The sequence below is a fragment of the Lissotriton vulgaris genome, chromosome 12, assembly GCF_964263255.1.
Source record: "Lissotriton vulgaris chromosome 12, aLisVul1.2, whole genome shotgun sequence".
Classification (NCBI taxonomy): domain Eukaryota; kingdom Metazoa; phylum Chordata; class Amphibia; order Caudata; family Salamandridae; genus Lissotriton; species Lissotriton vulgaris.
Window position 1 is genome coordinate 33,860,092 of NC_141700.1, and position 25,060 is coordinate 33,885,151.

Below are 25,060 nucleotides of genomic sequence, written 5' to 3' on the forward strand. Positions count from 1 at the left end.
CACTTCCCCAGTCAGCAGCTCTGACTGTAACGCCACACCCTGGGTAGAGAAAAGCAGGCAGAAGCCAAATGAAAGCTCAGCTCGTTATGGGCTTCAGGTCCCAACAGGACCTCGAGCTGAGCCAGATCCATGCTTCAGGCTCAAGCCTGGCTCGAGCTCTCAGTGTCTCACCCACCTCTACGGTTGTGGTGAACAAACACTGCTATGGGGCGAGGGAGTTGGCTGTTGTGTGATCAGTTGTAGCAGAAGCGCCGACCATGGTGTGACCTGTGCAATGGGAGCACTGGGTCTGGTCTGTGCTGTTGCATTCCATTGCCGGCTGTGGTGGACCTCATTCTACGCTGCACTGGTTGTGATGCCAGTGGCGTAGCAAGTGCACACTCAGTTCTAAAGTGAGCAATGAAAATGGGACCCTATGGCATAGTTTTGAGTAGAAAATAACTACTAAGTATGATGTAGCGGGTCCCCCAAATGTGTTAGCCTGGTGCTGCTGCACCTGCTGCACTCTGGTGCGTGTTATGGTGCAAGGACACCGACCAAGGTGTTGAAGGGCTGACTGTCACAGGCATGCAGAGCAATGGCTGATGTACAGGCATGGGTGCAGGAGCAACAGCTGGGATGACACGCTGCTGGTTATGATGCAGCGCAGGAGCAATGACTGAGGTATAGGAGAGCACTGACAAATGTGCAGTACCAGAACATCGACTGTGGTGAATGTTGGAGCCCTGAATGTGGTGTGAAAGTGCTGTCGGTGAAGCACAAACGCTGGCTGTGACGCAGGAGCGCTGTGCCACTAGAGCACTGTATCAGCTGTAAAAGCTTTGGCTGCAGCGCCAGATCATTGGCTGTGGTATCCGAAGGCGTTGCAGCTTTCTGGATCAGCACCTGAGCTGTCTGCCACAGCCCACGAGGGAAGCGAGTTCAGATGTGTGCGGCCGCAGTGACTGAGTAAACAAAGACATATTCTGGAATCATCTTCCGTTTTCCCAATACTGGTCTGCTCAGGCAGATTATATCACCAGAAAAAATGAGCGGGATCTACGAGAGAGCGTACCTGCACTCACCAAACAGCAGAGCATCCCCGTTGCAGCAGCTCCAATTTGAGCACAACAGTTGGTCTTTGCCGGCTATGGCCGATGAGGAAACTAAAGCAGGCAGAGTTAAAGGTGAAGTGGAACACAGGGGCAAAAGCACTGTTATAGGGACAGCCATTGGCCATTCAGAGGAGTAGGCCGGGAGCAAATGCAGAGACTCAAACCCATTTAAGAGCGTGCCATGGGTGCGTGTTTTAAAGATAATTGTTCCTTTGCTTGTAATTAACAGCCTTCAGTTATAAAAAAAAGAATTGCAAGCACACACTGACGTTATTACAACAAAGGACAAGGAACACAACACACAGAAACAAGACGTCAGCGTTTAGTTGCGTCGGCCGCGAAATGGATCCAAAAAACCAAGCTGGAGGCAGCTCGGGCGCAGCACGTCTTCCGGAGACGTGCGCGTTCACAGAGCACAATCGGCCAGAGGAGCGGGGGTAAGGGAGCACGAAGACGCCGAGACGAGGTAGGGGATGTGTGTGTAAGCGCCGGGGGGTTCTCTGTGTATGTGTGCGCGTGCGTGCGTGGGGGTCTGTATGGGCGTTGTATGTGTGTGGTGAAAAGCCTGCCGGAATCGGAGCGCGCGTTGACGCGCGTAACCTGATCCCGGCAGGCTGCTGCTGCGTGCGCGTGACAGTCTGTTGTCCTCTCCCTTTCAGTCCTTGAAAGCCGGAATGACAACAATAGTCTCGCTCTGCGACAGCAGGCCTTTGGCCTGCAATCGCAGGGCGAGACCTAAAAAGTCACTATATTTTTGCTATTAGAATTATCTTTTCGAAACAAGTAGCGCTGCTCTATGTTTACGTACATTTTTGGTATTATTCTTGCTTGCATAATTTGGTAACAACTGGTTATCTAATTTGCTCTATTTAAACCGCGTATTTGAATTATTGTGCCCTCCTTTGCTAAAGGCTTGATCCTTAGATGTACTGCAAGTGATCATGGAGCAGCATTCAATAACATCTAAATTAGCACATGTGTCACAGGGTTGGGGGCGTCCTTGTTGCCTGGTAACAGTGTTGTGGGACTCACAAAACCCAAGTGATTGGAGTGTGTTTACCGAACTCCACTTTGTGTTTTGCAGGCATGTGAAAGGTTGGAGACTCTAGGGAGGCTTAAGTGGAATGGTGCAGCTGGCTTCGCCAAACAGATCTTTATTTCAGAATATATTATTTTCAGTATTTTATTGTGTATGGTTTACTATAGTCTTCATTCTGGCGAACTCTAGCCGCTGAGAATTCAGAACACAAAGTCTGGTGAGCTTTTATCACTCACTAAACATTTCCTAAGCCTAACATGTCTCTGCACTTCAAAACACACAGTCCCCCATGCATCTGCCCTGAGAATGCACAGTCTTCAACCATCTGTCCCTGAGAATGCACAGTCCACCTGCATCTGTCCCTGAGAATGCACAGTCCACCTGCATCTGTCCCTGAGAATGCACAGTCCACCTGCATCTGTCCCTGAGAATGCACAGTCCACCAGCATCTGTCCCCGAGAATGCACACTCCACCTGCATCTGTCCCCGAGAATGCACAGTCCACCTGCATCTGTCCCTGAGAATGCACAGTCCGCTTGCACTGTCCCTGAGAATGCACAGTCCCCATAAACCTGTGTTAGATAGTGCACAGCTCCTATGCATCGGTCTCTGAGAATTCACAGTCTGCTTGCATCTGTCTCTGAGAATGCAGTCCATCTGCATCCGTCTCTGAGAATGCACAGTCCACCTGCATCCGTCTCTGAGAATGCACAGTAGTCTTGCATCTGTCCCTGAGAATGCACAGTCCCCATAAACCTGCCTTACAGAGTGTACAGCTCCTATGCATCGGTCTCTCAGAATGCACCGTCCGTATGCATCTGTCTTTGAGAGGGTACAGTATGCATGCATCTGTCACTGAGAATGCAAAGTCCACATGCATCTGTCCTCGAGACTCCACAGTACGCAAGCATCAGTCTTTGAGAGTGCACAGTTCCCATGCATCTGTCCCTGAGAATGCAGAGTCCGCAGGGGCCTGTCCCTGAGAATTCACAGTCCGCTTGCATCTATCTTTGACAATACACAGTCTGCATGCATCGGTCCCTGAGAATACACAGTTTGCATGCATCAGTCCCCGAGAATGCACAGACGGTATGCAACTGTCCCTGAGAATGCACAGTCCACATGCATTGGTCCCTGAGAATGCACAGTAAGCATGCACCTGTCTTCAAGAATACATCAGTCCCATGCATCTGTCCTGGGAATGCACAACCCGCTTGCAGGTCTTTGAGAACGCACAGCTCTCATGCATCAGTCTTTGAGAGTGCACAGTTACCCTTTAGTGCACCCTCCCTAAGAGTTGGGCTCAAAACTAGAATTAAAATGGGAGCTGTGGGATGAAGCTGATGTTTCTCGTCAGAACAGCAGAAGAGTTAAGAACAGTGTGTAAAGAGGTCTGCAGATTAGAGTAGTGGACCATTAGCAATGCTGCTTGGGACCACACCAAAGCAATAAGGATGTCAGAAACTGTCACTGTCAAAGCAATGTTTATTTAGACCTTAGCCTTTAAACAGATATAACCAATTTACACAGATTAAAACATCACAATTTATGCATTCTCAATGTTAAGAAATTTGATACGTTTTCAATGAGTGGTGCATAATTCGGCGCTCATATTCGGGAAGACACAATACATTATAAAATTGTACAATATAAAATATCATTTAAAATACAATCCTCCTTATATTAAATTTTGGCCTACTAAAAAAGTTAAGATTGCTACACATTCCAACAAATTTTCTCTAAGGAAGCTTTTGATTTCTTTCATATAGTTCCCCACTGCAATCGCTATGTCAAGATTTGGCATTTCTGTAAGTAGTTCTACTGCTTTAATCCGATTTCTATATCATATTTCAAAAACAGCCGGCGGAGATCACGTTTACGCTGCTCTAATAGTATTACACAGTCTAACAAAATGTGCAATATATCTCCTTTAGTGCCCAAACTACATTTACAGTGACCATCACAGTGTAACATTTTCCTTTTTCATTCTTCATTTACTAGCCAGGGGTTTATACCTATTCTCAGTCTTAAGATATCCTGACTATACAAGTAATTAGGTAAGATGTCCAGATAAGGAAACCAATTTTCTTTTCACCAAGAACCCCTCATTTGTTGCACTGTTTTTTTCTTCTCTAGGTATACCATATCTGCTCTTCTTGAGACTTCTTGTCCTCGTTTCGTGAGCTCACTCTTAGAGAATTCTATCTGCAGGGAATCATGGGTAATTTTCACCTTTATGTTTTCACAGGCATGTGATAATTTCTTCCTTATCTCTTTTGCCCATTTAAGACTTGTTATTTGGATCTCTTTCCTACACCATTGTGACAGAGGTTATACCGACAATCTGGCATTGATTCAGCCCCCTTAGAGGTACATTCAGTCCCTCTTAATAAATTCACAGAATTTACCCAGACAGACACTATGCTGGATAGCAATCCCTCCTCATCATGCCAATACCACAGAGAATTGTCAAAATATAAACTATGCTGTTAAAGGTTACAGCCCCATTGTGTGTGCAGTGCAAGTACAATGAATGGGATTTCATCTGGATCGGAGAGAAGAGGCAGAAAGTACGCCTTCACTCCATATGGCGACTGCGAGTGCGAATACAGATGCCAACGTAAATGAGGAAGAAGAGGAGACTGGCCAGCAAGACTAAAGTACTGCCTGGCTGGCTGAAGTGTGCATTCAGGTGGAGATGAATAGCATGTTAGCACCTAGAGCAGAGGCCCACATTTCCGATAATATATCTGGATTTCAGAAGGTTGTGGGCGTTCCAGAAAGTGGAACAAATTCCGCCATCTTGTTCTTCAGAAACATGCCGGTTTCTTTTTTCTTAATTATGTGTCGTTTGATTCTGCTTCAATGTAAGATCGAAGGCCATCCCATATACTGTGTCTAAATACGTTCCCTCCCACCAGGAGGGAACATGCTGTGTCTGGACCCAACAAACTTTTTACTAGTACATCTGATCTCCTGCTCTCCTATTCTCACACTCCCTCAGGAGTCTTTATTGACCACCTCTCGATTCCTAATGGCATAATTTACAAGGTGAACTCTCCACTCCCTAAACATAGAGGGAGCTAGGGCAAGCAAGGCAGCTGCCCCCCTCCCTCCAAAATAAAGAATCATGCCAGAGCAACCCAGTAAAGTAACACCCCCTAGCACCCAATGTGGGCGGGTTGCTGTGTGACATCTTGCGGATCATTACTGTGGTTTTAAACTTGATGCTTTATTGGATTTTGAGCATGCGGTGTTCTTTACAAGAACGATCGGCTTGGGAGAATTTGAGGCTCCGGTGACCAGTATAGGTACAGTGATGTTGCCCCTTTATAGCTGATAAATGTGATTTTGGCTATTCAGAGAGAGATTACGGCTTATGATTGCTAGTACAATTTAACATTTACTTACGCCATGAATTTTCTCTGGCTGCTCAAGAGTAAGTGGCAACTTTGGGAGATCTTTAATTCTTCCTAGGATCCTACAGCCCTTGATTAGTTTACCAAATTGGCTGCCAGTGCATCTCTCTTAACCCCTTCGAGGCTAATGACGAGCTGGGCTCGTCATGGCGCTTACCTGCCGTGCGCGGATGACAAGGCCAGCTCGTCATGAAATAAAGTATAACAACAATCCCCAGCGCAGGACGGGAAAACGCCTAGCAGCCATGGGGTTAAGAGATAGATGCCATTTTGCTAGACCTAGGACGGAACTACAATAGGCCAAAGATAACAGTGAGCAGGGTCCAGCTCTCCATACCGTAGGGCAGACTAGGCATCCCAGATTACGAACCTTATTACACTGGTACCCGGCTTCAGTGGACTAAAAAAAAAAAAGAGGTTGCAGAATTTTGAGAAGGAATTGATAATAGTATGCATGGCACAGGAGGGAATAATGCAAATTATGCTGGCACATTCATTTAGGCAGAATGATCCTGGATATTTGAAAACGGCTCTATATAGTTGGATTCGATGTTTCAAAAGGATAGGCACGCGAGTGTTGTACTCTCCAAATATTTTGAGTCATTACTGTAGGAAGCTGGCTCTGTATATACTATACCAAAGTAAGGTATAGTTTGCACAGAGTCCAGTAGATCCCCAAAGGTAGGCATAGGCTAAAGCAGAAAATACCTTACTCTCCATTTGTGGTAGTGTGGGCGAGCAGTAAGGCTTTATCAGAGGGTACTGTTAAGCATTTATTGTCCACACTCAGGCAAGAAATGATTTCACACACTCAAAGACTGACCTCAGGCCAATTTGTTTGAATAAAAATATTATTTAGTTGTATTTTATTCCTAGAACCAAGCCAGGCCTGGTATAGCTAAGTGTAATGGTATTTTGCAAGAATAATGCAGTTAAACACAGTTTGAATGCAGATGAATGCAATTGGATTGGTTACAGGTAAGTCACTTGTTCAAAAAAATAGTTGTAATTACTTTTCAATTACTATTATGAATACTTTGTGCGTTACTTTTCTGATTACTTTTTAAGAGGATGCACGCGAAGTCGGGGAGTCCTGGAGGGGTTATCCAAGGTGGACTCGGACTCTGGAGCACGGGGGGGGGGGGGATCTTACCGATGGGCCTCTTGGACTCGGGCCATAGGTGTCAGGTGCAGTCGTGGTTCCAGGCGTCGGGTTTCTTTGTTTCTTTGTCCTCAGCAGGCTCAGAGTCTTTCTTTGGTGATTTTTTGAACAGAGTTGCTGTTCAGAGGAGATCTGGTCTTTGTTGAAGGCAGTCAGTCCTCCCAGGGGTTCTGGTGGTCGCTGGCTTCAGGACCAGGTGACTTTTGAAGCTCTGGAAACTGCAGACGGGCAGGTAGAGTTGGGGCCAAGTCAGTTCTTCTCTGCAGTCTCCTCTGCTGGGCGTCTTCTTTCGTCCTCCTTCTTCGTAGATTGCGGAAATCTGCCTTCTTGGTTCAGGGCTGCCCTCTAGATACTGTATTTAGGGGGTGTTTTAGGGTCTCGAGGTCAGTAGCCGATGGGCTACTGACCGTAGGGTGACTCACACTTGGGGTGCTCACCCCACATGGGGGAGTGGACACAATTCGTAATCCTGATTGGAGAGTGCTTGTCATCTGCAAGATTCCGGGCACTGAAGAGTGGTCTTCACTTCGCCTCCCCCACTGGAGATATGGCATTGGCAGAGGTGGGCACATCTTCTGGGCTGTTTTAATTTCTCCCACCTGTCTTCCCGCCGAAAAGGAGGGGAGAATAGCAGGAGAGGCTGTGGGTTGCATTACAAAGGCAGCAAGGCATTTGATGCTCCCCTGCCACAGATGGCTCTTCCTGACCTGGGGAGGTGTGACCACCGTCGCCCAGGAAAGGCTTGGTTTCCAGGCCCAGGGAGCGAAGGCTTCCACACCAGGGGTCCAGAAACATGTCTCATGGTGGCAGGCTGGTGCTTACCAGTCAGGGAGCCCACCAGAGGCTGGTCGTTTTTCAGGGGGCATCTCTAAGGTGCCCTTTGAGTGCATTGTATAATAAATCCCACACTGGCATCAGTGGGGGTTTATTATGCGGAGAAGTTTGCTAACAAACTTCCCAGAATTCAGTAAAGCCATTATGGTGCTGTGGAGTCCGTAATGAATAACTCCCAGACCGTATACTCCTTTATGGCTTTACTGCACTTCCAATGTCTAAAAATGGACTTAGACACTGTAGGGGTACAGTGCTCATGCAACTGTACCCTCACCAGTGGTATAGTGCACCCAGCTAGAGGAGTGTCTTACCTAGACCATACTGTTCCAATAAACAAGGGAACCCAAGGATATTTCAGGGACCGAGGGTGCAGTTATTTATAAAGGAATAAGGGGTCACTTGCCTAAGGATGGTTCACAACATTATCTACAGACAAACAATCATCTCTATAGCAACCTGTAGAAAAGTCATATACAAAGCAATTTTATTGAATGTTTTCGGAAAAGAGCCAGAGAACGGCTTAAGGGAAAAACAGAGAAACTGAACAATTTATATACACAAATACTCAGACATTTACAGGATGGTGCACAAAAAATATTTAATTAGAACCATATAATGTCATATACTACCCATGCTATTCTTGCCTTTCAATAAATCATTGGAAATAGTCATGGTGCTTTATGGTTGACAACGTTTCGATCCCTCATGGAAATATGGGAATCATTATCAGCACTTATGATATATGCCTGAGGAAGGAAATGCATGTCGAGTGAGTTCTGGCCCGGTGTAGTAATGAGGAGGGTCAATGCCCACAGCCGCTTGAGATTGCAGAATCACACTGAGATTGCTGAACATCAGAGACAGTGCATATTTCTGAGCAGCGGGAGTCGCTGCGTTCTGATGATCGGGCGCACTCGAGAGAAGCTCCGAGTCAGCGAGGGCAGCACCAAAGTGTTGCACACAGCAGTGACGAAAGGATTCCTGGTTGCAGGGTGGCAGCAATGTGCAGCTCACAGTGCAGAGTCTTCTCCGCACTGTGATCAGCACATTGCTGCCGTGCTACAACCATAGCGCGCCATACCAGAGGCAGTGGGTTGCAGGCATGGCACACAAGTATGTTTGCCATGTCGACTCTTCACTTTTCTCTGCACCAAAACACGCAGGTTGTGACCAACTTCGCTGGTCACAGTGCCCTTGATACCCATGGTACCTTAGACAAGGGACTTACATGTGGCCAGTAAGGTGCCAATTGGGGGTGCAAGGTACAGTTTTAGAAAAGAACACAGGCCTTGGGAACCTGGTTGGCAGGTACCCAGGGCACATCAAGTCAAAAGTGGATCAGAAATCTGGCAAAAGGTGGGGGGTTACTACAATAGAAACCCAGCTTCCTGAAGTTACATTACACAATTGCAAAGTGTAGTTAGACCAGATTTAAGACAAACGCCCTGAATAACGACAAAAAGTCACTGTGTTGACAAAAGCAGGGGGGTTGTAAGTAAATGTAATTTCAGAAACGTTTACGCATATCTGATTTTAAGTATTCCAGAACTGTGGCCCTCGAGGTGTAAATGGAGATTACTGTGCTAATGGAGACTTATTTGTGTGCATTTTGGTCTCTGAGGTGCTGCAGGGGGTTAAAAAGATTGAACGAAGGAAGTGAGTTGCAGACTTCCTACACTCTCTCACAGGACTTTTCGGGTTTTTCTGTGGATTGCCGTGCCCACTGTAAATTTTCTTTGAAGGAAGTAGAGAGATTTTGAGGCGGGGAAAAAAATAGCATATGGGTTGTGTCGGGAAGTATGCTGTGCATTGTTTCACTTCAAGCCTTGGCTGTGTTGGTCGGGGACTAGCGCAGAGGGCACATTGCACACTATACAAATGCTAACTGACTTCATCAGCCCACACGCCCTCTCATCCGAGGACTACATTCTACTGGGAGACCTCAACTTCCACCTGGAAAAGAAAAATGACAGCAACACCACCACCCTCCTGGACAACTTGGCCAGTCTCGGACTAATACAACTTGTTGATACCGCCACCCACTATGCCGGACACATGCTCGACCCAATCTTCACCTCCAGCAAGCACATCTCCTTCAACCACACCACAGCTCTCCATTGGACGGACCACAGCTGCGTTCACTTCAACTACAAAAAAATCCTCGACCCACAACCTCCCTCAGGAATGAAAGATGTTGCCGAGTGGATGAAGGACGGCCGTCTAAAACTGAACTCGGACAAAACGGAAGTCCTTATCTTAGGCTCATCCCCCTCTGCTTGGGACGACTCATGGTGGCCACCGGCCTTGGGAAACGCACCCAAACAAACGGACCACGCACGTAACCTGGGCTTCATCCTGGACTCCTCCCTCTCGATGACCAGGCAAGTCAATGCCGTTTCCTCATCATGCTTCAACATCCTACGCATGCTCAAAAAAATATTCCGCTGGATACCCACCGAAACAAGAAAAACGGTCACCCACGCACTAGTCACAAGCCGACTGGATTACGGCAACACCCTTTACGCCGGAACCACAGCCAAACTACAGAAAAAACTCCAACGCATCTAAAACGCCTCAGCCAGACTCATACTAGACATCCCCCGTCAGGCTCACATTTCAGTTCACCTGAAAGACCTCCACTGGCTCCCTGTCAATAAGAGGATAACGTTTCGACTCCTCACCCACGCACACAAAGCCCTCTACGACTTAGGACCCGAATGCCTAAACACGCGCCTGTCCTTTTACTCCCCCACCCGCCAACTTCGTTCGTCTAATCAGGCCCTCGCTGCTATTCCGCACATCAACAGATCCACCATGGGGGAAGATCCTTCTCCTACTTAGCGGCCAAAACCTGGAATTCTCTCCCCACCCACCTCCGCCTTACACAGAACCACCTCTCCTTCAGAAAGCAACTTAAAACTTGGATATTCGATAAATAAATTACCCCCCCTCCCCTCCCTCAAGCGTCTTGAGACCCTCTGGGTGAGTAGTGCGCTACACAAATTTCTGAACTTGAACTTAATTGGCAATTTCAATTAAGACTTTCAGTAAGGGCTACAAATGGGCAGGCTTCGGTTTAGGATGTAAAGCTGACATTTCAAACACTCTGCACTAACAGTAGTTTGATTTTATCAAGAATGGAAAACAGGGGGGAGGAGCCAAGCCTGCAACCATGATGGCCGCCTGACTCCTCGGCTCCGCTGACCCGCCCGCTTTCTGTCCGACTCGCTGCAGATCCTGACGTCCATCCTGTATAAAAGTCGGCGCTTCGGAATCGGGTTGTGATCCTGACTCGGATGGTGTGTTCCCCGCTCTGCATCTTGCGGTGGACCCGGAGATACGTCCTTGTCTCGCTTCAACGCGGCGTGTTAGGGACCGGGTCTTTGTTCTCGAGGACGGCTGTCCCAGGACTCGGCAACAGCGGACGCTTGCAGTGGGAGGGACCGGCGGCTGGCGAGTTACTGTTGCAGCACTTGATACAGTGTACCGCCCAGCCCTGCACATCTCCACGCTCGCTTCCAGGGACTGCGGCAGGAGATACATTGTGTCCCTCACTCGACTTGGGACCGGCACTGGGAGCTTCCCTACTCCTCAGCGCTACGGTGGACGCCATCTTTCACCGGGCGCCCTGCACCTTGGCTTGCTTCCCTCGGAATATTGCACGGGGCACTCTTCGAGATGCGTGCTGCATTGTAGCTAGGTCCGGGCAGCCGGAGACAGATTTGCGGTAGTTGCCCCGCGGCGACTGTGCTCATTGGAAACACTGCTGGTGCTTTGTTTTTGAGATGGGCACTGGCGGACATTACCGAGGACGACAACATGGCGACGCCCTCTGGGTACATAACTCTGCTGCTAAGGAACCCTTTGTGATTGCTGCTGTTCTGAACGCCCTGCGCGACCTGCGATCCTTTATGCGTGCTAACGCCCGGGATCTGGAGGATCGACTGGATGCTGCGGTGCCTGGTGAGCCCCCGAATTGCTGTATTGCTCGTCATGCTCTGCCCGCCTTGCCACACCCTGCGATCGGCGGTGGTGGCCAGTGTCTCCTGTCGTATGTGGAGGCACGGAAGAATCCGGACGAGACGGCTGCCGGGTTACCCATTCAGGATGCGCTGGGAAGTGAGGCACTAGACCCTGTCCATCGGCTGGAGAGTTCTTGCTGGACGCCCTGCTTTGTGCCTACCTCGTGGTCCCCCGGTGGGCCCCCTTGCTCTATTATGGGACTGCTGCTATGGTCCTGGTCAATCGGCCTTCAGGTACTGCTGCTGTGTTTCCACCTTTACTGGGTAGCCACTGACTGTTTGGCTTTACGTGGGGCAGACCTCTGCGAAGGGTTTTTGCCTCGGTTATGGTCTTTGTATCTGCGATTCCCGTCTAAGATGGCCGCTGCTCGCCTAGACCTCATTGTCTGGCTGGATCGACGGGGACTAGGCTGATGCTGTTTTCACGTTCTCTAATGTGGTCTGATGCTGACATTGTTGATGGATAAATGGGACTGCTGGGGTGGTGTACGTTATTACGGTGTTGGGTCGGGATCCGAGGAGGGATGGCCGAGGATGAATATGTTGATTGTTTGCTCGTTTTAAATTGGCCCTCCTCCGGCCTTCTGTGATTTCTTTTCCTTCTTTTCTCTTCTTCTGTATTTCGGGTACTCTTTTTGGGCGACAGACACACTGCTAGGGGGGGGGTAGGCCGTAGCCTCTGCATGTATATTGGTGGGGCGGGTATTTCTTTGTTTGTTTTCGTTACTATGGGCCTTATTTTTATTTCTTCTACCTCTACTCTTTTCTCTTCCCTTTTTCTCGGGGTCATTGGGTGGATCGCTGTGGTGTGGGTAGTAGCTGCCGTCTGTAGTAATGTTTGCTTAAAGTTTCTCCTGCCCTATTCTTCTGCGGTCAATTGCTTCGCTGATATTGTTTGCTTGATGCCGATGCTGACACTTGCCCACTTATGTCCTGGATGGTCTATTTTGCCTCTGATCCTTTCTTGTTTCTTTTATGGACATACTAAAACTTTAAAATTAAACCTTCACTTCTCCTACTTCCCGGTGGCGCAAATGTTTCCAGTGTAACTCAGTTTAATCTTGCTTTGCGTTAATATGCTGCCGGGTCGCCCAATAGCTTGCCACTGTGATTCAAATGTTGCCGAGGCCAGCCGGATGGTTGTAGGCCCGTATTTGTTTGATTCTACTGTACAATAAAGGTTTTCAAAAAAAGAAAAAAAAAGAAAAAAAAAGAATGGAAAACAGTCAAACTGATTTGTATCTCAGAGAGGCATTTGAGTCTAGGCCTTACCATCGCCATTGACAACATTTTGTTTGCGTGTACAACTTTTCATAGAAGCAAAAAATGTATGTCAAGATTCTACTGTTTTCACTGGACAGTATACATTATGCATTAAACATTAGCAACACTGGTAGAAAGAGTCATGGCAATATGATTTGTTTGAATATACTTTGTCAGGATAGCGAATGGGAAAGTCTTGTTGTTTGCCTACTTCTGGTAAGACTTATCTTGCAAGATTAACCACTCCATCTGGAGCCTAGCAAAGATGCAGATGTGTACAGAGACCCTCTCGAACTACTAAATATCAGGCTTACTGCTCTACAATCACTTCTGTGAAAAAATGCACCCCCCCCCCCCCCCCCCCTGCCAGGATCCAGACTCTATTGCTCCCCTCCTCCAATCACTAGGCCACTTTTACTAACCCTGTTGCATTGGCCCAGAAATCTTGGTATCCTGCTCCTGCCCTCTCACTGGTTCGCTCAGTGAGCTACATGACTGGCGCGTTGTTCTGTCCCAGGGCCTAGATGGGGACAGGGAGAAGAAGTTATTTCAGGTTGGGGCACAGTGGTTGGGAGTTGACCGAACTTGTTGTAAGGGCTGTTGGAGTCACAGTACCATGTTAGGACGCCACCTCGGAGAGTTAGGAATAGGAGGCTGGAAAATGGCATTAATGACGCTGCAAGGCTTTTTACTATGTCTTGACGGGTCTAGAAGCTGGGTTTAACACCTTGGGTGCTAAGCAGACCCCCCTCCTGTGCTGATATTTACAGAATCTCCTTTTACATGACGAGCTCAGCTCGTCATGAGCACACGAGAGGTCTACCTCATGACGAGCTGAGCTCGTCATGAGCATCGAAGGGGTTAAGAATTGTATCTGTGGGAATCGTGATCTTTCCCATCTGAAATGAAATAAACCCTAAAGGAAGGCCAGAAGGAGCTCCCTACTTAGACATTATTTCCATTACCCGATAAACTACCCTCCTCCAGGCCAACATGATGGAAATACTATGGAAAAGTAATGTAATTAACCCATGACGAATGGAACATTTGTGGAGGCCAAATGAAATATGACAATAAAGATGGTGTTTGAAACAATAGGAACCTAAGCAGTTCTCTTAGTCTTAAGAAAAACAGCAAAAGACCAGAAGCAATAACAGCTTTTAGGCATGGATTGAGAGTATGAGATTCTCAACTCTGGACGTAAGGGGAAGGACAGAATGGAAACGCCTGGAACCCAACGGATCCTACACTCAGGAAAACTCTCTCATCGAATGTGACACAATGCAACTCACTGGAAGGTCCCACACCTCCTACGGCAACACTAACCAATCCCAGAACAACAATGGCTGAAACTATGAGGTAGGTGCTTTAGCACCACACCACTCCTCCATATTTTACATTAAACACACTAAATGTAACAAATATGAAAAGGCACACTTAGTAACACTAGTCGATGCCTTCACACAACCGCTCTGCACAGCCCTCTACGGTCACACCTACCCCGTAAGACTCATCCAGACTACTTCTCAGTTGGTCCACAAGTGGAACAGCGATCTGAAAAGGGCCTTTATACGTAGCCACCCTTTGCAGTTGGAAATGAGAAGCATGTGTAGAAGCAGTAAAAAAAATATAAAAAAACATGCATGTTCATAGGTCTTTTTCTTCTTTAGAACTGTGGACTTGTGTAAATGAATTTATTATTATAAGTTTATTTTACACACGTGACTCATGTAGAGCTGCATATCCTGAACCAGGGCACAGGCAAAAGAAGAAAGATGGTTATGAGGGAAACCAATGAACCAAACCACTTTGTATAAGAAACAAATATCTCTCCTGTTCTTATTGTGCTTAGATAAAAAAAATACAAACAAATTATCTATATATATCTATATATATATATATATCTATATCTATATATATATATATATACACACACACACACACACACACACACACACACACACACACATTTGTATAGTCACCTGCAGTTTTGTTTAGGTGCAGGAATACTTACCTTTCAGGGTCTCGTCTTGAGAAATCTTTTTCACTGGTGCTGCAGGAGCATCAGGAGTTGCTTTTCTTTTGCGAAGAGGTGGAAGCATTGGGGCAGTGAAGCAGTCAGTTGTGGCGGTGGCGGCAGCTGAGTCAGAGCTTTTCTGAACAGCCTGTGTGGATTCTGGAATTGGCTCTTTCGATTTTGAATCTTGTTGTTGGATTTGAGCAGAAGAGCCAAACGATTTCCGAAATTCAAATAACTTTTCTTTAAGAAATTCATAAGCTGTAGTTCGACCTGCTTTTAGAAACCTATGAATCAAACACATGGAAATACTTAATATATTGCACTTTTTTGTGGCCTCATATTTCTGTGCTTACCTAAGAAAATTTTAAGCAAATTGATAATATCAGAAAAAACATCGCCGGAAAGTATTTAATTAAAGAGGTGGATAGAATGAAGAGGCAATCAGTCGCATTTCCTGGAAACGTTTAAGCATGACACACATCAATTTGGCGCCACATACAAACACCATATTGTATGTGTATTGAACATCCTAGGTGTGCAAAAATGGGAAATGCTCAACTGGTAGCAAACATAAGAAAAATAACTCATAAGCCAAAGTACTTTAAGGATAACAGGATAGGTTTGATGTCTGGAAAGTCAGAGGTAGCCAAGGGGGATTAGTTAGTTACACGATCTCACTGGTGTAAATTATATATATTTATGGTTTTGATTTCCACTGTAATCAGGATTTTTCGAAGCCGCAGAGCTCCTAGTCTTCTTCGATAGTCAGAAGGATTATGCCACTGAAGGAAGAAGTGGCCCTGTTGAGAGAACAGACTGTAATGTTACCCAGAAGAAGGAAGGGGACCACAGAACTGGAGTGCGGACACTGTCGACCTGTGTCGTTGTGCAGTGCATGAGTGAAGAACCATGGCTGGCTGTGGTTGATTTCATAAAAGCAACCTGCCTCATCTTCCCGAGTGTGGCAGTAGACTCCTTCCCAGACCATATGCTTAAAGGGTGCCCATATTTGCAGCTCGTACATATTATCTGACTCAGAGCAAAATATCCTATTTCTTTTCTTCTCCAGTCACAGCTCAGCAAATGAACAAAGATACCTGTTTCAACATCCCCACCCTCAGGTCCAGTATAGGACACATTTCAGATTTTTTACCCCATCACTTTGATGTTCCTTGATCACACTATCTATTTGAAATACTGTCTCATATGCGATCTGGCGAGACAAGCATTTACACAGGTTTCACCTGCAGGCCTTATTATGCCTGTGAGAACTCCAACAGTTCCCAGCGCAATACACTGGAAGGAATTGTTGATAAGCCACTCCGCTTCCGGATACACCTTCATTTTTAGGTCTCGCCTGTCGATGCGCATGCGCATCGAGCAAGCGAGACTATAGGGGCTCATCCACTCTTTATCTAACTGCAAGGAATCGTGGCGATTCCTTGCAGTGCCCGTGACTTTTAAGGTCAATGCGCATGCGCATTAAGCTTATGCGCATGCGCATTGACCTTAAAAGTCACGGGCGCGTGCACGTCCGTGTTTGTTTACCCTTGCCTACTCTCTCTCTCCCCTCTCCGCCCCCGTTCCGCCCCCTCCCCCTCCCGCCGTGTCGCATTTCTCCTCCCCCCTCCCCTCGCGCCGTGTCGCATTTCTCCTCCCCCCTCCCCTCTCTTCCCTCCGTCTTGCTTGTTTCACATTCATCACCTTTGCCTTGATAACGTCAACCTTTTCTCCCAACCATTATACAACTGCCGAGAATCTTTGCCCTGCATCCCACAGTTAACCACCGTCCCCCGGCATCACAATCACTCCCCGGCCCGCACTCCTTCGTGCCCTCACACCCGTCCCCGCTGACTCTTGTTTGGTCTCCATAGTAACCCCGGACGGCGGAAGCACCGCCGTTTGTCACAAAGCTCAGGCCCCGCACAGCCGGGTACACACACACACAGCACCCTTTGAGCACAGCGTAGACACGGACACCCTCAACCAAGCCCTACCCCATCACAACCCCCTTTATCCCCGGAAACAAGGCCGGCATCCCCGCGCCCGGCGGTCCGAGATCCGGTTTCCCAGAGCCCCCTTCGCGGCGTCGCCATGCTGCACTCACCCGCACTCCGGCCACAGGGGCCCCGGCCTCGTCCGTCACCTTGGGGGACATGGAAGCCCAGAGCAGCACCAGCCCCAGGAACGTGCCGATCACCAGCACACTGCGCAGGAGGAAGCCCACCTTCAGCCGCATCGTCCGCTGCCTGCCCTCGGCCCCACTCGCTCCCCCCGGCTCGCAGCCTCGCTCCCTCCTCCGCCCCTCGGCTCTTCCGGATTACAGTCCGCTCCTTCCCCCGGCTCTGCTGCTCCCGGTGCCCGGCCGCTCTGCTGCGCGTCTCCTGCAGCGGTGCTGCCCCCTGCTTGCTCTTCTGCATACGATAAACTTTTCCGTCAGTGTGTGATCCGCGCAGCGCCTTTCTCACCCCAGCCCGGATCTTTCTCGCCCTTCTCTAGGGCAGCACCTCCCCTCCTCCTCCTCCTGGTCCCTCGCAGATCAGGATGTGTTCCAGGAAGTCCCCTTGGGCTGCTCCACGTGGCTGATTTTGCTGTTCCTATGTTGTCACTGTGTTGTCAACCCTATGCGAGACCCCTCCACTAGACTGCCGCTGCGGTTCTGCTCGCCCCCTCCTAAAGCAAACAGATTAAATTGGTTAAGAAGGCGCCGGGTAGGCGCTGGAGGCAAACAAGGCGCTACCTGCCTCCTCGAGAAGAGCCCTGTTGACTGAGCGGCCAGGGCTCAGTGCAAGTCTGTCAGCGCCCGCCGCTCCTCCAGCCCTGCCCTCTCAACTACACGCGGATACGAACACAACCACGCACCCTCCAGCTCGGATTAGCCATAGTTTTAGCTGCTTAATCTCCCAACGTCCCTTCTCTTGTTTAAAGTTTCATCTCATACTGTCCACAACTATAGCTGCTTGCATGTCTGACAGGTGTAACAGTCATTACAGACCTTTTTACAGCAGGTGGTAGACGCTTGGTAACTCCCCACCCACCGTCATTTGAGGTATACGTACAAGTCCCGAATCTTTTTTTTTTTTTTAACATCCTTTTTATTGCATCACCAATAGAAATGTACAGACAATATAATCATCAGTAAATATTCAGCATGTACAAGATTAGTATGGTCCAGTCCTTCTCCATCCGGGGGGTCCACCCCGTCCTCGGTGTGGGTGACCTCAGCCCTGATCACTTCTCGTAACTCCTTACCACGTCTGACCGCTACATTAGGCAAATATCTCTGGGTTGCTTTTGTGATTTTCACCCCTCCCCCTCCCCAAATTTCGGTACCCCAACACCTCTCCAAACCAGCTTCCTACCCACCCTCCCCGTGGTCGCTCTGCGTTGAGTTAACAGTGTAAAAGTGTATGGTGTGTTGCAGGAGGAAGCAGTCATTCGATAAGGTGTGTTCTCCTGTGTAGTGATAGGGTCTGCCCGGTCCAGTTCGCTCTCGCCCTCCTGCCCCTCATCATCCATATCACGGAGCGCCTGCACCATCACTTCCCATGCAGTTGCCCTCTCCAGAGCTTTCTCGTCATTCATCCTCCAGGCCATCTGGTACCGCAGAGTACTTTCACACGCGGCCCATCTCAGGCACTCCCCATACCATCTTTTATACGTGGGCCCCACTCTGGACTTCCAGTTTCTCGTGATCTCCCGCTTGGCCAGAATAAGCCCTAAATCTATAAATTTACTAGTCGTCTTGTTCCGAGGCGTGTGAGGGAACCAATGAAGGACGCCAACCGCTTTAGTGAACTGGATATCCCTATCTGTCGCGCCGTTAAGGGCCCGCCCAACTTCCTGCCAATAGTCTCCCAGAGAGGGGCAATCCCACAGCATATGACCCAGATCCGCCCCAATTGTGTTACATCTGGGGCAAGCAGCGTCGTCCACCCCAAAATACTGTCGGATTTTCCCCGGGGTGAGGTATGCCCTGTGAATGACATAGAAGTGAATTAATTGAAACCTGGCATTTCTCGAGCTCTTCCGTGCCCGCCTTAGCAACTGGCCCCAGGTCGTGTCAGGTATCTCCACTTGAAGATCCAGCTCCCACTTGGCCTTCAGGGCTGCCAAAGGCTGCAAGGCCTCCCGCTGCATCCTAGAGTACAGGCACGTGACAGCCTTAAAAGTTCCCGCCGCCATCATTGTGTACTGGCAGGCCATCGAGGTGCCCGGTTCCTGCAGCCCTTCCCCCCAGTGGGCTTGCATAGCACCCGTGACTGCTGCATGCAGCAAGTAGTCGCCCCTCGGAAGGTCAAATCGCTCCTGCAGGTCCTGGAACGGCAGCAACACCCCATCTTCATAGAGATCACCCAGCATTTGTATTCCCGCCTCCTCCCATCCTAGCAAGCGCGACCAGTCGCCTCCATGTGGGAGGGCGGTGACCATCCCCAGCGGAATTTCAGGGGCATACATAAGGCGGACACCCGCCCGCTTACGGGCCCGGTCCCAGCAGAGCCGGAACGTCTGCTCCTCGACCGTCAGGTCTCCCACCCGGAGCTTCTGGTGCAGCGTGATGTACGCCAGAACGTGCCGCGGGGTGCCTTCTACTCTCGCGTCCTCGGGGCCTCTATATACTCTCGCTACCTCCTGAGTAAAAATCTGCAGCTGCGCGGCCAGGTAATACCCTTCAAAATCCGGCACCGCCATACCTCCTTCATCTTTGGGGCGCAATAGAGTGTCGAGCGCTATGCGCCTCCTTCCCGTGCCCCATAAGAACGCTATGACCAACGACCTCAGGCGTTTGAAAACAGAGCTCGGGATCCATACCGGGAGTGTCCTAAAATAGTACAAAAGCCTGGGCAGGGCTATCATTTTAAGCAGGGAGATCCTACCAGCCAGGGATAACGGCAGAGTCGCCCAGAAGTCCATGGACCCCCGCAGGGCATTGATACAGCGAGTGATGTTACCGTCCAGTAAGTCGGCCGGGGTATGATAAACATAGACCCCCAAATAATGCAGACAACGCGGCTCCCACCGGAGTTCCTGTGCGGTGAGTGGGCACGGTTCTCCCGGCCTCAGGGGGAACAGGCAGGATTTAGGCCAGTTGACCCTCAGGCCCGACAACCGGCCGAACTGCCCCAGTAGCTGCCGCGCCCCCTGGAGCTCGGGCCCGCATCGGCCAGAAACATCAGCAGGTCATCTGCGTACAGGGAATAGGTGCGGGGATAGGGAACAACCCTGTCTAGTGCCACGCCTGATCGGGTATTGTCTCGAGATCAGAGTGCCCACTCGAACCCTCGCTACCGCCTCGGTGTACAGGACCTTGGTCCATTTTATGTATCCGTCCCCCAGTCCGAAGCGTCGCATCACCTCATACAAGTATCCCCATTCAAGGCTGTCAAATGCCTTCTCAATATCAATGGAGAGGACAAATGGGGAGACGGCACCCGGCCAGTCCGCGCCCATCAGTCTCGTAAGTCTACGAATGTTATGAGTGGTGTTGCGTGTCGGTATGAAACCACACTGGTCACCGTGAACAAGGCTGGTCATGTGTACCAGCAGTCTGTTGGCAAGAATTTTACTGAGGATCTTGTAGTCCGTCGTCAGCATGGACAACGGACGGTACGAGGACAGAGCCGCACCCTCTCTGCCCGGTTTCAAGAGCGGGATCATGAGGGCCTCGCACATGGAGCCCGGGAGTCGACCCTTCGTTTGTGCCTCATTGTACACCTCGCACAGCCGTGGGGCAAGGTATTCTTTGTATTTACTATAAAATTCGATCGGTAGCCCGTCAAGTCCCGGGGTCTTATTTCTGGCCATCTGCTTTACTGCACAACCTATCTCTCCAAGAGTGATGGGTCGACCCAGCTCTTCCGCCTCCGAGTCCTCCACCCGTGGTAACTGTAACCCGTCCAAGAACTCTTCAAGCTCCTCCGCCCCTCCCGTTCCACCACTCTCATAGAGCCCCTCATAATAAGCACGAAACTTATTCAGGATCCCGGGTTGAGTGTGGCAGGGCTCCTCCCCTGTCTCCTGGATCCCCATGATCGGCACTCCCCTCCGAACTGGGTTAGCGAGCCAAGCCAGCATCGACCCCGCCTTATCTCCCTCCGCATGCGCCCTCGTCATGTACGCCTTGTGGTCGAAGCTACGCAGCCGCTCCAGCTCTACCGCCAGCCCCTCCCGTGCCCCGCTAAGCCCCTCCTGCAACTCAGGGTGATTCGGGCGCCTCTTCTCTAAGTCCCTCAGCCGTGCCTCAGCCTTATCTAAGTCATCCAACAGAGTCTTCCGAGCCCCAGCCGTGTGCCCAATACAGTGTCCCCGCACCACCACCTTAAACGCATCCCATTCTACCGCCCTCGTGGAGGCCGAGCCACTGTTCTCCTCAAAGTACCTCTCAATGCGCTCACCCAGGGCCTCCCTGAACAACAAGTCATCTAGGGTGTCGGGTTGCAGGCGCCATGTTGGCACGCAGTTAACAGTCACCATCCAGTCCATAGATATCAACAAAGGGTTGTGGTCCGATAGCGTCCTGGCCAAGTATTCCGCCCCTCCCACCGCGGGGAGCACACACGCCGAACAAAGAAACACGTCCAGCCTCACGTGCAGGTCATGTAGGTGCGAGTGAAAGGAGTAGTCCCTAGTAGTGGGGTGCAACGCCCTCCATGCATCCGTGAGGGCCCAGCTCTCCTGCCATTCCAACCTACGCTTGGCGACCCTATGCACTGGGGACGCGCGCAGCGGGGGATGGGACCTATCTAGTAACACATCCTCAACCGAGTTGAAGTCCCCCCCTAAGAGGACCGGCCCTGCCAAATAACCCGCCATTTTGCCCGAGATGGTAGACAAGAATGCGGGCAGGTCTACATTAGGAGCATACACATTACAGAGAGATATCACCCTGCCTCTCAGCCTCCCTTCCACCGCCACATACCTGCCCTCCGGGTCCACCAATGACTTTGTGACCTGGAAGGGGACCCCCGCCCGTATCCAAATCAGTGTCCCCCTTGCAAAAGCTGAGAATGTCGTGTAAAACAGCTGCCCCCTCCAGCGCCTCTGCAGAGCGGCCCCTTCTTGCTTATTAAGGTGTGTCTCTTGCAGGAACGCTATATGAACCCCCCTACGCTTGAGGTATGCCTGAACTTTATGTCTGCGCGTCATGGACTGCATACCCCGCACATTCCAGGTCACACATTTCAACGCCCCAGTACTAGCCATCCCCCCCTACACAACCGGACCAGACAACAAAGAACAGTGTCCTTACGAGTCCCGCGACCACGGGCCCACCCACCCACCCTCTCCAAACAGGAAGCCAAACCCCTCCAACAACAACTACCCCCCGAGCAACCCCAACTGCTCGCAACTCCCACCCCCCCAGGACAGGCCCCCCCGCAACTGGAAGTACCCCCATCCAAACCAACACTCCCGACCACCCCTCAAGGAAAGGTGGTAATGGTCGCAGTCCCCACTGCGGTGACCTTAGGGGCCAGTAAGGCGTGGCTCGATGTGATAGAACCTCAAAGCAAATCAGCCCCGCGCACTCCACCCCGCAATCCCCACATTACAGCTCCCCAAAACCTCAAGTAATAGCGTTCCACTGCCACGGGCCCAGTGCCCCGGTGTCCAACCAACGAGTTCACTCCACCAGTTCAGTTCAACACGCCTCAAGTATCTCCCCCGAAGTCTGCGGCGTCACAATAGGGCCCCGGGCTCCACCAAATTCCGATTGTCCCGTCTCCGAGCCCGTGCCCGGGTCCTCTGATTCCGTGCCCTTCCCGGACTGACTTCTGGTGGCCCTGGATAAGTCCGCTACCGCCTGTAGCGCCGCCTGCCTCTCCGCCTCCGTCTGCGACATCGATGGTTTGCCGGTCCTCCTGCGGTTCCTCCTGATCCGTTGGGATTGCCTGACCGGTTGCGCCGCCTTAGCCTCCTCCTCCCTGGCCTTAGCACCGTCCGTTCCCGCTTTATAAGTGTCCCACCAGTCCCAAGCGTCCGCGGAGGACGTGAAGAAGAGTGATTGTTCATCCACCACCACTCTCAGCTTGGCGGGGAACAACAGGGAGTACTTGATGCCTTCCTTGCGGAGCTCCCGCTTGAGGGACAGAAAGTTTGCCCGAAGCCGCTGCGTCTCAAATGTATAATCCGGGAACATAGTGACTCTGCTGTTGTCCACTTGAAAGGGCCCTGCCTCTCTCGCCCTCTGTAAAAGCCAGTCCCTGTCCCGGTAATGGAGCAACTTGAACACCACTGGGCGAGGAGGAAGGCCCAAGGCTGGCGGGCGCGCTGGAACCCTATGTGCCCGTTCCAGGGAGAAGAAGGGGGACAATCCTTCCGGTGCCACCTCCGTCCGCAGCCAGTTATCGAGGTAGCCCACCATGTCGTCGCCTTCGATTTTTTCCGGCAGGCCCACTAGGCGTACGTTGTTGCACCTGATCCGGTTTTCCGCATCTTCGGCCCTCCGTTCTAGCACCTTCAAGCGGTCCATCACTTCCGTCATCTGGGCCCTCATCGTTGCTTGGCCCGGGGCTAATTCCTTAACCGTGATCTCCACGGACTTCACCCTGTCCTTAAGTTTATCATGGTCGGCCTTCAGGAGGCCCAAGCCCGTCGCCACCTGAGCTATATCTTGTTGTAGGGCGTCCTTTGTGGTGGCGATGGCCTCTAGGATACGATCTTGCATCCGCTGCAATGCCGCTTGGTCTCGCTCCGCTCCCTCCGCAGCCTCTGTATCGGTCGCACCATCTCCCTTCCCCTTCGTCTTCCCCATCTGGGCCGGCCCGAGCGGTGGCCTCCGAGTATGTTCCTGGTCGTTCTCCGAGCGTCGCCGGGTTTCGCCCTCCGGTAGGGTCCCCGGATCCAAGGTTATCTCCAAGAAGCAGGAACTCTGAACGACCGTCAGCCCGGCTGGCGCCAGTCGTGCCAGGGGCCCGGGCCTTTCGTCACTGGGCACTGCCGCTCTATCGCCGCCACTACCAGGGGGCGGTTCCCAGCCACCGCCCGAGGGTGCGCCCAAGGTCCACTCCGGCACCTAGGGAGAGGCGCGATACAACCGCCAGCACCTCCGATTTGTCAGGGAGCAGTCCTTAGTGGGTCTCCGGGCAGATGACTCCGTTGTCTCCGAGTCTCATGCCACCGCCGCCATTTTAGGGTCTGCGACTTCTCGCCTGGGTCCAACTTTCAAAGTCGAAATACTGCTGTGGAATGGCTCGGCGTCGTCCTCCGTGGGCACCGGACCCTCCGCAGTACCTTCCAGTACCGGATGATATCGATTACATCGGGGTCCGATCAGATTTTCAGGATATTTTCCGGGATCGGGCACGGAGCTCCGAGCTCACGCTGCCTACCTCCTCGGCATCCAAGCCACCCCCCTCACGGATACACCTTCATGACTTTAAAAGCCCCGACGAAGTTCTCCTAGTGGGAACGAAATGCATTGGCTGCGCATTTTTGCAACTGAACTTTAGAAAAAAACAATTTGAAATAAAGGCTTTTTTGATGCTACATTAATTGTATTGGACTTCATTGCCTGGCGCACCCCCACTTGTAGTAATCTGTCTGGATCTGGAACACAGAGACATCATGCAACGGCTGGCGCTGGGCAGCATTGCACAGGACCAAGAATTGTGGGAACTAGCAGGAGATGCAGAGCTAGAAGTCTGCCATTGAGATTGTGGATGTACTCATATGCCATTTCCTTCACTTCTGTTCTTTTTTCATCTTGTTTCTACTGAACATTTAGAAATGTCCTTTCTTTCCATACCCATGTCAAAAAACCTGAACTGAAGGACACTCTCACATTGGCTTTATGGCCTTGGTAACCACATTGAAAACAACCAAAGTGCCATCTTTCTTGCCTTAGTATGCCCCCACTTTTTTCTGAACTGCTGATGTACTTTGAGTGTGCCCTGGATCCCTGCCAATCAGGTACCCAGGGCCTGTGTTCCTTCCCTAAAAAGAAAAGCTATGCTGAAACAAAAATACCCAATTGGCATCTCTGGCCACCTGTCAGCCCCTAGTAAATGGTACCCTAGTTGCCCATGGGCCCTGCACCCTGGCACCAGCACACTGCCTTTGCAGGCTGAGTGCCTAAGTACAGAACTAAAACCAGAGTCGACGTGTCACACATCCCTGTGTGCCATGCCCACAGAACCCACTGCCCTGGCATACTTCAGTCACCCCTCTAGCTGGGTGCCCTATGCCAGAGGTGAGGGCACAGGTGCAT

The 25,060-nt window shown here is 50.5% G+C and overlaps 1 protein-coding gene across 1 annotated transcript in view; it reads right to left on the minus strand.

Moving 5' to 3' along the window:
* LOC147673147 (uncharacterized) overlaps nucleotides 1-25,060 on the minus strand; it is an 83,350-nt gene that overhangs the window by 28,681 nt on the left and 29,609 nt on the right. Inside the window, exon 5 of the mRNA XM_086946900.1 lies at nucleotides 14,848-15,137. Within this exon, the coding sequence (XP_086803026.1) occupies nucleotides 14,848-15,137 (290 nt within the window). The remainder of the gene's footprint in view (nucleotides 1-14,847; nucleotides 15,138-25,060) is intronic.